Consider the following 16,091-nt stretch of genomic DNA (forward strand, 5'->3'; position numbering starts at 1 on the left):
ATACTAGAGAATCCCAAGAATAAAGTCAAAGATTTGAAATACAAGGAAGCAGCCCTAGCTGGTTTGGCTCAGTGGATAGAGCGTCAGCCTGCGGACTCAAGGGTCCCGGATTCGATTCCGGTCAAGGGCATGTACCTTGGTTGCGGGCACATCCCCAGTAGGGAGTGTGCAGGAGGCAGCTGATCGATGTTTCTCTCTCATCGATGTTTCTAACTCTCTATCCCTCTCCTTTCCTCTCTGTAAAAAATCAATAAAATATATTTTTAGAAAATACAAGGAAGCGGAGTACCAAGATGGCGGCATAGGTTAACGCCGGAGTTTGCTGCTTTGAACAACTACTTCAAAAGTGAAACCAAAAAACAGAAGGGACATCACCCAGAACCACAGGAACGCTGGCTGAGTGGAAGTCCTACAACTAGGAGGAAAGAGAAACGCATACGGACACTCAGAGGAGGCGCAGTGCTGAAGTCAAATTCTGAGGTGCGGAGTGCGCATGCGGAGCGGGCTGGCGGCGGAGGGCGCGGTTGGCGTTTTCAATCAGGAGGGAGTCGCAGACTCTGAGCTCCAGATACAGGCGAGTCTTTAGGGACCCAGACTCAAACGGGAGAAGCAGGACTAACTGGCTTCGATCAGAGCGAGTGCAGCTTTCTCTCTGAGGTTTGCAGCCGTTGCTGGGACTCAGAGAGGCAGAGCCCCTGGGGACAGGACTGAGAGCGGCCATAACTGCTCTCTCCAGCCCACCCTGTTGATCCTGTGCGACCCGCCCCGCCCAAGCCCTGCACAGAGGCATTTGCCAGATAGCCTCAGGCAAAGGCTAGATTAGCACCTCCCTAGAGGACAAAAGTTCTCTCACTGCAGACACAGCTGATTCTCATAGCCACCTGGCCTGGAGGTCAAACCCTCCCTGGAATTAGCTACAACAATCAAGATTTAACTATAAGACTACACACAAAAACCACTAGGGGGTGCACCAAGAAAGCATAACAAAATGCGGAGACAAAGAAACAGGACAAAATTGTCAATGGAAGATATAGAGTTCAGAACCACACTTTTAAGGTCTCTCAAGAACTGTTTAGAAGCCGCTGATAAACTTAATGAGATCTACAAGAAAACTAATGAGACCCTCGATCTTATATTGGGGAACCAACTAGAAATTAAGCATACACTGACTGAAATAAAGGATAATATACAGACTCCCGACAGCAGACCAGAGGAGCGCAAGAATCAAGTCAATGATTTGAAATGCGAGGAAGCAAAAAACACCCAACCGGAAAAGCAAAATGAAAAAAGAATCCAAAAATGCGAGGATAGTGTAAGGAGCCTCTGGGACAGCTTCAAGCGTACCAACATCAGAATTATAGGGGTGCCAGAAGATGAGAGAGAACAACATATTGAAAACCTATTTGAAGAAATAATGACAGAAAACTTGCCCCACCTGGTGAAAGAAATGGACTTACAGGTCCAAGAAGCACGGAGAACCCCAAACAAAAGGAATCCAAAGAGGACCACACCAAGACACATCATAATTAAAATGCCAAGAGCAAAAAACAAAGAGAGAATCTTAAAAGCAGCAAGAGAAAGAAACTCAGTTACCTACAAGGGAATACCCATACGACTGTCAGCTGATTTCTCAACAGAAACTTTGCAGGCCAGAAGGGAGTGGCAAGAAATATTCAAAGTGATGAATACCAAGAACCTACAACCAAGATTACTTTATCCAGCAAAGCTATCCTTCAGAATTGAAGGTCAGATAAAGAGCTTCACAGATAAGGAAAAGCTAAAGGAGTTCATCACCACCAAACCAGGATTATATGAAATGCTGAAAGGTATCCTTTAAGAAGAGGAAGAGGAAGAAAAAGGTAAAGATACAAATTATGAACAACAAATATGCATCTATCAACAAGTGAATCTAAGAATCAAGTGAATAAATAATCTGATGAACAGAATGAACTGTTGATTATAATAGAATCAGGGACATAGAAAGGGAATGGACTGACTATTCTTGGGGGGGAAAGGGGTGTGGGAGATGCGGGAAGAGACTGGACAAAAATCGTGCACCTATGGATGAGGACAGTGGGTGGGGTGTGAGGGCGGAGGGTGGGGCGGGAACTGGGAGGAGGGGAGTTATGGGGGGGGGGGAAGAGGAACAAATGTAATAATCTGAACAATAAAGATTTAATTAAAAAAAAATACAAGGAAGCAAAAAACACCCAACCGGAAAAGAAAAAAGAATCCAAAAATATGAAGATAGTGTAAGGAGCCTCTGGGACAACTTCAAGCGTACAAACATCTGAATTATGGGGGTGCCAGAAGAAGAGAGAGAACAAGATATTGAAAACCTATTTGAAAAAATAATGACAGAAAACTTCCCCTACCTTGTGAAAGAAATAGACTTACAAGTCCAGGAAGCGCAGAGAACCCCAAACAAGAGGAATCCAAAGAGGACCACACCAGGACACATCATAATTAAAATGCCAAGGGCAAAAGACAAAGAGAGAATCTTAAAAGCAACAAGAGAAAAATATTTAGTTACCTACAAGGGAAAACCCATAAAACTATCAGCTGATTTCTCAACAGAAACTATGCAGGCCAGAAGGGAGTGGCAAGAAATATTCAAAGTGATGAATGCCAAGAACCTACAACCAAGATTACTCTACCCAGCAAAGCTATCATGTAGAACAGAAGGTCAGATAAAGTGCTTCACAGACAAGAAAAAGGTAAAGGAGTTCATCACCACCAAACCAGTATTATACGAAATGCTGAAGGGTATTCTTTAAGAAGAAGAAGAAGAAAAAGGTAAAGATAAAAAATTATGAACGAAGTGACAACAAATACATATCTATTAACAAGTGAATCTAAAAATCAAATGTATAAAAAATCTGATGAACAGAACAAACTGTAATAGAATCAGGGGTATGGAAAGGGAGTCTTGGGGGGAAGAGGGTATGGGGTGCAGGAAGATATTGGACAAAGAGCTTACACCTATGGACGAGGACCATGTGGGCGGCGGGGGGCAGCAAAGGCCTGGGGAGGGGTGGGAACCGGGTGGAGGGGAGCTATAGGGGAAAAAAGAGGAACATTTGTAATAATCTGAACAATAAAGATTTTAAAAATAAATAAATAATAATTGGGTTACGAAAGAGATCAAAGAAGAAATTAATAACATCCTGGAGCCGTAGCTGGTTTGGCTCAGTGGGTAGAGCATTGGCCTGCAGACTGAGAGGTCCCAGGTTCGATTCCGGCCAAGAGCATGTACCTTGGTTGCAAGCATATCTCCAGTGGGGGGTGTGCAGGAGGCAGCTGATCGATGTTTCTCTCTCATCGATGTTTCTAACTCTCTATCCCTCTCCCTTCCTCTCTGTAAAAAATCAATAAAATGTATTTTTTTAAAAAAAGGCCAAGAGACATATGAAAACATGCTCAAGACACTAATCATCCGAGAGATGCAAATCAAAGTAACAATGAGGTACCATCTCACACCTGTCAGAATGGCTATTATCAACAAATCAACAAATGACAAGTGCTGGCAAGGATGCAGAGAAAAAGGAACCTTCTTGCACTGCTGGTGGGAATGCAAACTGGTGCAGCCACTGTGGAAAACAGTATGGTGTTTCCTCAAAAAATTAAAAATGGAACTTCCATTTGACCTAGTAATCCCACTTCTAGGGATATATCCCAAGAAAACAAAAACAACAGTCACAAAGGACATATGCACCCCTATGTTCACAGCAGCACAATTTACAATAGCTAAGATTTGGAAACAGCCTAAGAGACCATCAGCAGATGAGTGGATTAGAAAACTGTTGTACATCTACACAATGGAATACTATGATGCTGTAAAAAAGAAGGAATTCTACCATTTGCAACAGCATGTATGGAACTGGAGAACACATTATGCTAAGCGAAATAAGTCAGTCAGAGAAAGACAAATATCACATGATTTCACTCATTTGTGGAATATAATGAACAACATAAACTGATGAACATAAATAGAACCAGAGTCATAGAAGCATCGAACAGACTGTCCAACCTATGAGGGAAGGCAGGGAGTGATAGGGTCAGAGATCAACCAAAGAACATGTATGCATGCATATGAGCATTACCAATGGACACAGATTGGGGGGGGGGAGGGAGTGGGGAGTGAGGGCATGTGCTGGGGGGTGGGGGCAGATGGGGAGAGATCAATGGGGAAAAAAGGAGACATGTAATATTTTTAAAAATAAAGAATTTAAATTATAAAAAAAAAAGTGAACATTTAGTCAATTCAGTACTAGTTCAGATGCCTGGAAGCAGCATGCAACCAGAAGGCAGTTTAGTATATTAGTTAAGAGCACAGGCTTTGAAGTCAATTAGACCTAGGTTTGAGTTTGAAGTACATTACTTCCTACCTTGGATAAGTAAAAAGAATAATGTTAGTTTTTCATGGGGTTGTTGTAAGTGTATCAAGAAGTGGACTATGTCTTTTGCCTATAGTCTCAGAATTTCAGTTTAAGCCTCAAAATTGAGAACAATAGGCAATATGCAACTCTAAATTACAAAGAGTACAGCAAAAGAGCAAACATGCCATGTGAACTCTAGGGTTTGCTAAGAAAGGCCAGACTACTCAGCCTACCCAGTCTACATTGAAAATCAGGAGATCTTTGGGAGGGAGGAAAGTTGTGAGTTTTCACCTTGGTAGGAATGTTTCTCTTCATCCTGATGAGAGGCCAACTCTGCCCCCAAATCAAGTGAGGGGCACTCCAGGAGAATTAGTCCTGGAGACTGGGTGTGACTCCCAAGAAGGAGATACTGGTCATGTCAATCCCCTGCTGAAGACATGCATGGTGAGTTGCAGAAACTCAAAGGCCTATCTCAATGCACCAGAGTAGAGGTGGCAGGAGGGTTAAGAGCCCTTGGTGTGTAGGGATGCATGTGACACAGAAGCTGATTCTTATCCCCACTTTGGAAATTTGGAAGGAAAGAGACTGGCTAGAGCAGCCCACAATAATTGAGCAAGGAAAAAGGGCAGCAGTGAACACATTATTCCCATTGTGAATTTCCTATGGGCCAAGCAGATGCTGCAACAGACTGCTGGGGACCCCAGCAGAAAGAAAATGTAGGGTGGTGTGCTAAAAGCAAGAGTTAGCAGAGGGGAACCAGTGTCATAATAAGTCAGTCACCTATGTCAGGGAATTGTGTGGTGTAGAAATCCTTGAAAGACTTCCAGACAACCAACAAACATATCCTGAGAAAGAGAGCACACAGATGAATAATGCATCGAGAGAGCACCAATTGATGGATTACATCAGCACCAGTCCTTAAAAGGTTTGCCCACTTCCCTCCTTCCCCAATATACTGTAAAAGTAAAGAAATTAGAAACAGTGAGGAGTAAATGAAAAAGAGCAAAACAATGGCTCATACCTCCTTTCCCCATCATAGATCAGAGATAAATACTCAAAAGTGGATCATAATTGCCAAAATGTGATTTATTTTTATAATCAAGAGACAGGAAAACAACAGAAATTACAAGAAATATCACGAAGCAGCAGAAATAGGAAAGACAAATTATGTTTGAAAACAACAGGAGAAAATAAAGCCATTTCCTGTGGGGTTTTTCCCCCTAAAATTTAGCCCACTCAGTATACCAGTTATATAAAGATAAGTAAAAACATACATGTCAAGAACTTAGCATGATATCTAGCACTTAGTAAAACTCATTACAGTCCAATGTTGGCTCGTATCAGTCAATAATTCAGTCAAGATTTCAATATTATCTTGTGTTATTGTTAAGATTGCTATCTCTAGCCATTTCTCTAGTAATTATACATTCTAAGTAGAGCTTAGTTTGTGATCTAATTTTGGCTAATGCCCAAAAACAATTGACAAAGTTATATGGTATGCCTTCTGGGCAACTTGCTTCTTAATCTAGAAATTTTATTATTTATTAATTGATGGTCTACCTTAATTCCCTGAAAATTATAAACTTACAGATGCTCTTTAAATTCTGAAGACCATTAAAAAATTCCACATGGTAAAGATCATAAGAATTCCACAGTTTATAAAGAACAAAGTCTGTTAAAAGGCACTAGCATTTGAGATCTTGCTCTCCAGCAAATATCATGTTTGGCTCAAATAAACTCATAAAATTTCTCAAAAAAAAAGAAAAAAGCACTAGGATAATTTCCCTACTTCTACCATTTTATAAAAAAATAGGTGAACCAGAGGATTCCAAAATGTTGGCGTAGTAAGTGGAAGCTACACTAACACTCTCCCAGGGCCAAACTGGAAATACAATTAAATTACAGAAAAACTACCCTGAAAAATCAACTGACGACTAGCTGGAGAGACCTTGAAAATCAAAGATGGAAAGTGAAGACCACACAGAGACTGGTAGGAAGGGCAGAGGTGTGAAAGGGCTGGCTGGGCTCCCACAGACAGCACCTGAAGTTCCTGAGGGGTACCTCAGCTGTGGGGGGTTCCCACTGAGAACTCTGGGGTCTAATCCCCAAGCTGGGCTCCCCAGCCCAGAGCACCAGAGTGAGAAAGGTGCCCACTTAACATCTGGCAGTGAAAAGGAGCAGGACTGCTGTCTGCCAACAAGAGATGGCTGGAAATGCAGGCACCGTCTTAAAGGGCCAGTGCACAAAATTTCATGTGCAGCCACTCTCCTTAGGCTTCGGCAGAGGGAGCGGAATGGACTAGAGCAGTGTCAGCAAAAGCCAGGACTCGGTGCACTGGGGTTGGAGCTCAGAGAGCAGCCACCCCAGCCTGCTGTGCTGAGTCATTCCCTCACCATTCACTCATTCTGCAGAAGAGATTTTTCTCAGGCAGACCTTTGCTATTCAGGCAGTTTTTGCCTGAGGGGAAGGCAATTGCCTCACCCTGTTGGAAGACCTCTCACTCCACCCTGTAGTCCAAGCATGTTAAACTCAAAGGCTAACAGGGGCCAAATAAACAAGATTTAAGTTTATGTGAGCCGCAAAAAAACAAAAGCTTCTATTTTCATAAAAAGTAGGTTTATTTCTATAGAGACATGCTGAATACTAAGGGCTAAAGTAAATGAGTAATCATTAACATAAAATAACAGAACATTTTAATAAAAATTAATATTTTTTCTTGAACATTAACTTACCAGACCCTGAATAACTGCACAAATTAGTAAGTGTAAAGCAAATAAACCTATTTTTCTTGTTCTCCGAAAGCAAAATATTTCCTGTTGCACACACCAAACAAGTCAGTCCAAGGTTAATGACATGGCAAGCGGCTGCTAAAATATTCACTGCTAGTATTAGTGGAGAGAAATGGTGCGCCTGCATGTAAGACATGTAAGGGAAATGATTGCAACATGATTATAGTAATCAGTCATTAGCGACATTGTAGTTCATTATTAATAATTATGTATAACAGGTTATTGTAAAAATTAAGTTACGAAATTTTCATTAAAACGTTTCTTACATACTATCATATTGGCTGGGCCACAAAAATATTTGTTGTGGGTCACATGTGGGCTGTGAGTTTGACATGCTTGCTGTAGTTGATAGCCTGAGGCTAATCAAGTCTGAGTGTCAATGTGACTGCAGGCAGAGGCAGGTCTCTGGAGGCTTTAAGTATTTGTGTGATCCAATCCTGGGCACAAAATTAGGAAAAGCAGATGGTGGTTCACACCGTGGTTCTTTCCAAAGGCACCCAGCCCCCACAGAAGGAGCCACAACCTGTGGGCTGCTGATAGCTTGAAACAGGGGACTCAGGGCCAGTCACAAACAGCATCTGATGTTGTTCTGCACTAGAGATTGGGAGGCGTAGCAGATCTACCTAATAGGTAGCCAAAATGGGGAGACAAAAAGAAACTCCAAATGAACGAACAAGAGAATTTTACAGAAGAAGAGCTAAACGAAATGGAGATAAGAAATTTACCAGACATAGAGTTCAGAATAATGGTGGCAGAGATGCTCACCAATATGAATAAAGATATAAAAACTATGAAGAATGACACAGCACTAATAAAGAGCACATTGGAAGGAATACACAGCAGATTAGGGGAAGCCAGCGATCGGATCAGTGAATTAGAAAACAGGATAGGAAAAAATCACTCAATCAGAAAACCAAAAAGAAAAAAAACAAAATTTAAAAACAGGGGACAGCTTAAGGGAGCTGTGGAACAACCTGAAACATTATAATATTAACATCATTGGAATACCAAAAGGAGATGAAAGTTAGCAAGGGATAGAAAACGTGTTTGAATAAATAGTGGCAGAAAACTTCCCTAACCTGGTGAAAAAAAAAAGTCACACAAGTTCAGGAGGCACAAAGAGTCCCAAGCAAGAAGAACCCTAAAAGGCCCATGCTCTGACACATCATAATTAAAATGCCAAAAATTAAAGACAAAGAGAGAATCTTAAAGGCAGCAAGAGAAAAGCAAACTCTTACCTACACAGGAGTTCCCATAAGACTGTCACCTGATTTCTCATCAGAAACTCTACAGGCCAAAAGGGAATGGCATAATGTATTCAAAGTAATGAAAAGCAAGGATCTGAAATCAAGATTACTATATCCAACAAGACTATCATTCAAAGCTGATGGTGAAATAAAGAGCTTCCCAGACCAAAAAAAAAAAAAAAAAAAAAAAGGCTAAAGGAGTATATAATCACCAAACAATCATTGCAAGAAATTCTAAAGAGACTGCTGTAATGAGAAGAAATAGAGAAAGAAACATAGGTAATGGCAATAAATAAGTACCTATCAAACAATAACCTTAAATGTAAAAGGGTTAAGTGCTCCAGTCAAAAGACCTAGGATAACTGAATGGATTCAAATACGTGACCCACTTATGTGCTATCTACAAGAGACCCAACTCAGAACAAAAGACTCACACAGGAGGAGAGTGAAGGGATTGAAAAAAAGCTTCAATGCAAATAGAAACAAAAAAAAGCTGGAGTAGCAACACTCATATCAGACAAAATAGACTTCAAAATGAAGGCCATCAAAAGAGACAACAAAGGTCACTACATAATATTAAGGGATCGATGCAACATGAGTTTATAAACCTGATGAACATATTTGCAACCAATACAGGAACATCTAAATATATATTAAAAAAGAAAAAACTTCTAGGAGTTTAAGGGAGGGATTGACAGCAATACAGTCATAGTAGGGGACTTTAACACCCCCCTGACTTCACTGGATAGATCTTCTAGACAAAAAATTAACAAGGAAACAGTGACTGTAAATGATACACTGGATTAGATGGATTTAATTGACATTTATAGACCATTCCACCCCAAAGGTATGAAATATACATTCTTCTAGAGTGCACATGGGTCATTCTCAAAGACAGACAACATATATGTTAGGGCACAAAACAAGTCTCTACAAGTTCAAGAAAATTTAAATCATATCAATCATCTTCTCAGATCACAATGGAATAAAATTAGAAATCAACTAAAACAATTACACCCAAAAACATTCAAACACATGTAGGCTAAATAGCATGTTATAAATCAATAAATGGGTTACCCAAGAGATCAAGAAAGAAACCAAAAACTTCCTGGAAACAAATTAAAATGAGCACACAAAATCTATGGGACACGGTGAAAGCAGTCCTAAAGGGAAATTCATAGCACTACAGGCCTACCTCAAGAAACAAGATAAATCCTATATAATAAAAGGGTAATATGCAAATTGACACTAATGGCAGAACCGGGAATGACTGGGAACAACCCGTCGCTATGATACGCACTGACCACCAAGGGGCAGATGCTCAACGCAGGAGCTGCCCCCTGGTGGTCAGTGCACTTCCACAGGGGGAGCGCTGCTCAGTCAGAAGCTGGCTCATGGCTGGCCAGCGCAGCAGCGGTGGTGGGAGCCTCTCCCACCTCTGAGGCAGCACTAAGGATGTTGGACATCCCCTGAGGGCTCCCAGCTGCCAGAGGGATATCTGACTGCCAGCTTAGGCCCGAGCCCCCCAGGAAGTGGGCCTACGCCATCAGTCGTACATCCCCCAAGGGGTCCTGGACTGTGAGAGGGCGCAGGACAGGCTAAGGGACCGGCCCCCCACCCCCGAAGTGCACAAATTTTCGTGCAGTAGGCCCCTAGTTAATAATAAATTACAACTTAAAGAATTAGAAAGAGAACAACAAGAAAAGCACAGAGTAAGTAGATAGAAGAAAATAAATATTAGAGCAGAAATAAATGACATAGAGGCTAAAAATACAATCCAAAAAAATCAATGAAACCAAGAGCTGGTTCTTTGAAAAGATAAACAAGATTTATGAACCATTAGCCAGACTCATCAAGAAACAAAGAGAGAGTCCGAGCGAGTCTCCACAACTGTCTCCTTGTGGTGTGATCCTAGAGCCTCTTCCCGTGGCGGCAGCGGCTGCAGCGGTGGCAATAGGAGGGAGCAGAAGCGAGCAGGCAGCAGGCTCCATGGAGAGCGGCGGATGCCAGAGCAGAGGTAGCGCTTCCTCCACAGTACCCGGGCTCCAGTGACCCATGCTCTTGCCTTGCCCCGCGTCGGAGCGGCTGCCGGTTCCAGGACTGACCGGCCTCGCTGCCCACCCCGCGCCACTGCCTCACCTCCCGACACCCCTGCGCCCGACTCGCCTAGGTCCCACTTCCCGGAGGGTGGCGGTGTCTGGAGGAGAATCGGCCGCCAGAGCTCACCTCTACGATGAAGTTCAAGCTCAACCAGACACAGACCTACAACCACAAGGGCTTCAAGAAGTGGGCATCGTGCCTGTGCTTCTGGACCAAGCATGAGGACAAGGTGTTATTGGTGAGCAGTAGTTGGTACCCAGACAAATGAGCGAGGAGGAGCCTGGCAGTGCTGCGATGAGGGAGGTTTATAAAGAGGCTGGAGTCAAAAGAAAATTGAGCAGACTCCTGGGCATATTAGAGAACCAAGACCAAAAGCACAGAACATATGTCTATGTTCTTATTGTCACTGAAATATTAGAAGATTGGGAAGATTCTGTTAATATAGGAAAGAAGAGAGAGTGGTTCAAAGAGCAGATGCCATCAAAATTCTCCAATGTCATAAGCCTGTGCATGCAGAGTATCTGGAAAAACTAAAGCCAGGCTGTTCTCCATCCAATGGAAATTCCACAGTCTCTTCTCTCCCAGATAATAACACCTTATTTGTAACTGCTGCACAGACCTCTGGCTTGCCATCTACTATAAGATAGAATGGGAGGTCATCTCCCACCATGTGCAATCTCATGGGAGAGGCTTCTTTATTTTCCTTGGCAAACATCTGAATAATGCTTGCAAACTGTCTGAATTTGCAATACAAGGTTTTCAAACAATTTGCATGTTTTCCAGATGCTTTTGAATCTTTTGTTTAATAGTGTAAAATATTTTAATAAGCCAAAGCCATGTGGAGTGTTTTTTAGATGCCTTAACTGTGCCCCCGACCCCATCCCACCCTCCGTGTTATTTTGGTTGTCATTTTTTTCAGTTTTTTGTCTATTTGATGTCAGTCTGTAGTTTCTGTCAGATCACTTTACTTGTTGGTTTTACCCCCAAATTGTTTTCTCATTCACAGCATTAATGTATTCAACAAATCCTTCTGTTGTGGAAATTTACAAAAATAATTCTTGATGTTAAAGGAAAACTTTTTCATAGTAAAAAAAAAAAACAACAAAGAAAGAGGACCCAAATAAATAAGATCAGAGACGAAAGCAGAGAAGTAACAACTGATACCACAGAAATACAAAGATTGTAAGAAAATGCTGTAAACAGCTATATGCCAACAAGCTGGACAATGTGAACGAAATGGACAAATTCCTAAAAAAAAAAAAAAAAAAAAAAATACAATCTCCCAAAACTGAATCAGAAAACCTGAATAGGCCAATAACAACTGATAAATAGAAGCAGTAATAAAAAAAAAACAACTCCCAGCAAATAAAAGCTCTGGTCCTAACTTCACAGGAGAGTTTTACCAAAGCTTCAAAAAATAACTAACACCTATCTTTCTCACACTATTCCAAAATATCCAAGAAGAGGAACACTCCCAAGCTCTTTTTATGAGGCCAACATTATCCTAATTCCAAAACCAGATAAAGACACTACAAAGATAACTACAGGCCAACATCCCCAATGAACACAGATGCTAAAATCCTCAACAAATTATGATCAAATCAGGTCTAGAAATATATTAGAAAGAGTATACACCACAGCCAAGTGGGATTTATTCTAGGGATGCAAGGCTGTTATAATGTTCTGCAAATCAATAAACGTGATACATCACATAAACAGACTGAAAGACAAAAATCACATGATCATAACAGTAAACACAGAAAAAGCATTTGACAAAATCCAACACCAATCCTATATAATAAAAGGCTAATATGCAAATTGTCCCCTTGACCAGGAATTCAACCAGGAAGCAGGGCCAGCCAGCCAACCGCCTGCGGCCCCTCCCCCCGCTGGCCTGGCCCCATCGGCCCTGATTGGAGCAGGCCAGTCGGACCCCACCTGTGCACAAATTTGTGCACTGGGCCTCTAGTTTTTGATAAAAAACTCTCAGCAAAGTGGGACTAGAGGATCATATCTCAACATAATAAAGGCCGTATATGACAAATATACAGCCAACGTCATAGTCAATGGGCAAACACTAAAACCATTTCCCCTAAGAACAGGAACAAGACTGGGATGCCCACTTTCCCCTGAAAGTCCTAGCCACAAAGATCAGATAAGAAGAAGAAATAAAAGGCATCCAAATTGGTAAGGAGAAAGTAAAACTCTCATTATTCGCGGATGAAAACCCTAAAGACTCCACACACAAAAAATACTAATTTTAAAAAAGGAATTTGGCGATGTAGCAGGATATAAAATTAACACTCAGAAATGGATGGCATTTTTATATACCAATAATGAATTCTCGGAAAGAGAAACTCAACAAACAATCCCATTTACCACTGCAAAAATAACAAAACACTTAGGAATAAACTTAACCAAGGAGGTAAAAGTCTTGTACTCAAAAACTACAGGATGTTGAAAAAAGAGATAGAGGAAGACATAAGCAAGTAGAAGAATATAGTGTGTTCATGGATTGGTAGAATTAACATCTTTAAAATGTCCATACTATACCCAAAGCAATCTACAGATTCAATGCAATCCCTATTAAAATACCAGAACTAGAATACTCCAAAAAATTTCTACAGAACCAAAAAAGTCCCCGAATAGCCACAGCAATCTTGAGAAAGAAGAGTTGGACGGATCACAATACCAGATATCAAGTTATACTACAAAGCCACTGTAATCAAAACAATCTGGTACTGGCCCAAGAACAGGTATACAGATCAATAGACCAGAACAAAGACCCCAGAAATCAACCCAAGCCATTATACTCAATTAATATTTGACAAAGGAGGCAAGAACATACAATGGAGTCAAGACAGTCTCTTCAATAAATGGCGTTGAGAAAATTGGACAGATACATGCGACAAAAATGAAAGTAGAACACCAACTTACACCATACACAAGAATAAACTCATAATGGATAAAAGACTTAAATTTAAGTCATGAAACCATAAAAATCCTAGAAGAAACCATAGGCAGCAAAATCTCAGACATCTCTCATAGCAATATGTTTACCCACACATCTCCTAGGGGCAAAGGAAAAGTAAGGAGAAAATAAACAAATGGGATGGCATCAAAATTAAAAGCTTCTGCACAGCAAAAGAAACCATCAACAAAATGAAAAGGGAGCCCACTGTATGGGAGAACATATTTGCCAATGGTACATCTAACAACGGGTTATTATCCAAAATATATAAGGTACTCATACAACTTAACAAAAGGAAGACAAACAATCCAATTAAAAGATGGGCAAAAGATCTGAATAGACACTTCTCCAAAGAGGTCATACAAAAAAATGCTCAAGTCACTGATCATCTGAGAGATGCAAATTAAAATGACAATGAAGTATCACCTCACACCTGTCAGAATGGCTACCATCAACAAATCAACAAATGACAAGTGCTGACAAGGATGTGGAGAAAGGGAACCCTACTACACTGCTGGTGGGAATGCAGACTGGTGCAGCCATTATGGAAAATAGTACGGAGTTTCTCAAAAAATTAAAAATGAAACTGCCATTTGACCCAGTGATCCCACTTCTAGGAATATATCCGAAGAAACCTGAAACACCAACAGAAAAAATGTATGTACCCCTATGTTCATAGCAGAGCAATTTACAATAGCTAAGATCTGGAAATAGCCCAAGTGCCCATCAGTAAATGAGTGGACCAGAAGCTGTGGCACATTTACACCATGGTTTACTCTGCAGCTGTAAAAAAGAAGGATCTTTTACCCTTTGAGACAGGATTGGAGGGACCTGGAGAGTATTATGCTAAGCGAAATAAGCTCGTCAGAGAAAGACAAGTATCACATGATATCACTCATATTTAATGAACAAAATAAACTGATGAACAAAATAGATCTAAGGGAATTAGAAACATGGACAACAACGGACTGCAGAATCTCAGAGGGAAAGGGGGGGGGGGGGAATTAACCAAAGAACTTGTATGCATATATGCATAATCCATGGACACAAACAACAGGGTGGTGATGGCCTAGGGTGGGGGCGGGGGGCAGCTAGAATGGGTCAATGGGGGAAAAAGGAGGACATATGTAATACTTTCAACAATAAAGAAATAGGTGGACCCATATTCTTCAACATACCATGGGTCAGCGTTAGAGATTTGAAAATTTTATTAACCTTTGAATTGCCTCTAAACTGCCCGTCTTTGTCTGATATATCAACAAATCACAGAACGCCAAAGCAAAGAGGGACTTTCAAGAGTACTTCGTTGTTCTTCTGCATTTTATTTTTTTATTTTTTTTTTTATTTTTTAAATTTTTTTTTTAAATATATTTTATTGATTTTTTACAGAGAGGAAGGGAGAGAGATAGAGAGTCAGAAACATCGATGAGAGAGAAACATCGACCAGCCGCCTCCTGCACTTCCCCCACTGGGGACGTGCCCGCAACCCAGGTACACGCCCTTGACCGGAATCGAACCTGGGACCTTTCAGTCTGCAGGCCGAGGCTCTATCCACTGAGCCAAACCGGTTTCGGCTGTTCTTCTGCATTTTAAAGATGGGGAAACTGAGGCTCAGAAAGTTTCACTGGTCCGCAACTGGACAATATATCTGCGTATGTTTAAATTACCGGTAAACAGCGCAAATGTCTTAACTGGCAACGCGGGCCTGCTCGAGGTTTATAAACACCGTTTTCGTGTCTTTTCTGTGGACGCACTAAGAAAAACACACCTCACAAACCAACCAGTAAGCAGGCGCGGAGATGAAGGCACTCGGAGAGGACCTCCTTTCTCCCCTTAGCCAGCTCCGCGCCCCCTGTCGGCCGGCGCTCGCGAGCTCCGAGAGAAGCAAAGGGCGCATGCGCGACAAAGGACGCAGCGCGGCACAGGAACCGGCTGGTCCTCTTGGGCGCGTCCCGCCTCCCCTGGCCGCCCAGGTGGCCGCTTACCCGAACTCCAAATGACCCCCGGGAAGTTGGAAACTCCCAGCGCCAAATGACCCCTTCCTCTTTCCCAGGAGGACACAGCGAGGGTGCCTGCAGCTAGTCACCACTACGCCCACCCCGACTCCAGGCCGGTGGGCTCGCGGCTCGGCGCCGGCCGGCATGGCGCAGGAGGACCGCGAGCCCCTCCTGCTGACGCTCGCCCCGCCCCCAGGGCCGCACCAATCCCGTCCCGCGCCGGCTGCGCGCCACGCCCCGTCGGCCCCCCTCAGGCTCCGTGTCTGGTCACCGGGGGTTACAGCTTGTGAGGCACAGCAGTTGCTCTCAAAAGGACTGTGCAGGTCTTCGTTTTTACTAATGACACTTTCTGTTGCGCTTTCAACATGCTTTACTCTCAGTCCTCCAATCGATGCATTTCCCAGGCACCTGCTTTTATAGAACTGTACCTTTGCACATCCTATTCTTTTTTCTTCAATCTTCATACAGTAAACTCATTCTCACTCTAGTTCAAATCAGTGTGGTACCAGGGCAAGGCACATAAAGTAGAAACACTCTAATATAAATAAAAATATCTCAAATCATGGGGGGAAATAGGACTAAACAATAAGTTGTTCTGGGAGTTTGTA

At 42.0% G+C, this 16,091-nt stretch overlaps 1 protein-coding gene and 1 pseudogene across 2 annotated transcripts in view; one reads left to right on the forward strand and one right to left on the reverse strand.

Annotated features, from left to right (window-relative positions):
• The window catches only part of NUDT15 (nudix hydrolase 15), a 30,986-nt gene extending 15,315 nt beyond the window's left edge, over window positions 1–15,671 (reverse strand). Inside the window, exon 1 of the mRNA XM_081083004.1 lies at window positions 15,472–15,671. Within this exon, the coding sequence (XP_080939130.1) occupies window positions 15,472–15,629 (158 nt within the window). The 5' untranslated portion in view covers window positions 15,630–15,671. The remainder of the gene's footprint in view (window positions 1–15,471) is intronic.
• LOC308536205 (diphosphoinositol polyphosphate phosphohydrolase 2-like) lies at window positions 10,649–11,162 on the forward strand (annotated as a pseudogene). The gene has a single exon. The product of its transcript is annotated as a diphosphoinositol polyphosphate phosphohydrolase 2-like (transcript).
• Window positions 15,672–16,091: the final 420 nt, after the last annotated feature.

The sequence above is a fragment of the Myotis nattereri genome (assembly GCF_964212035.1).
Source record: "Myotis nattereri genome assembly, chromosome: 2".
In the NCBI taxonomy this organism is placed as follows: Eukaryota; Metazoa; Chordata; class Mammalia; order Chiroptera; family Vespertilionidae; genus Myotis; species Myotis nattereri.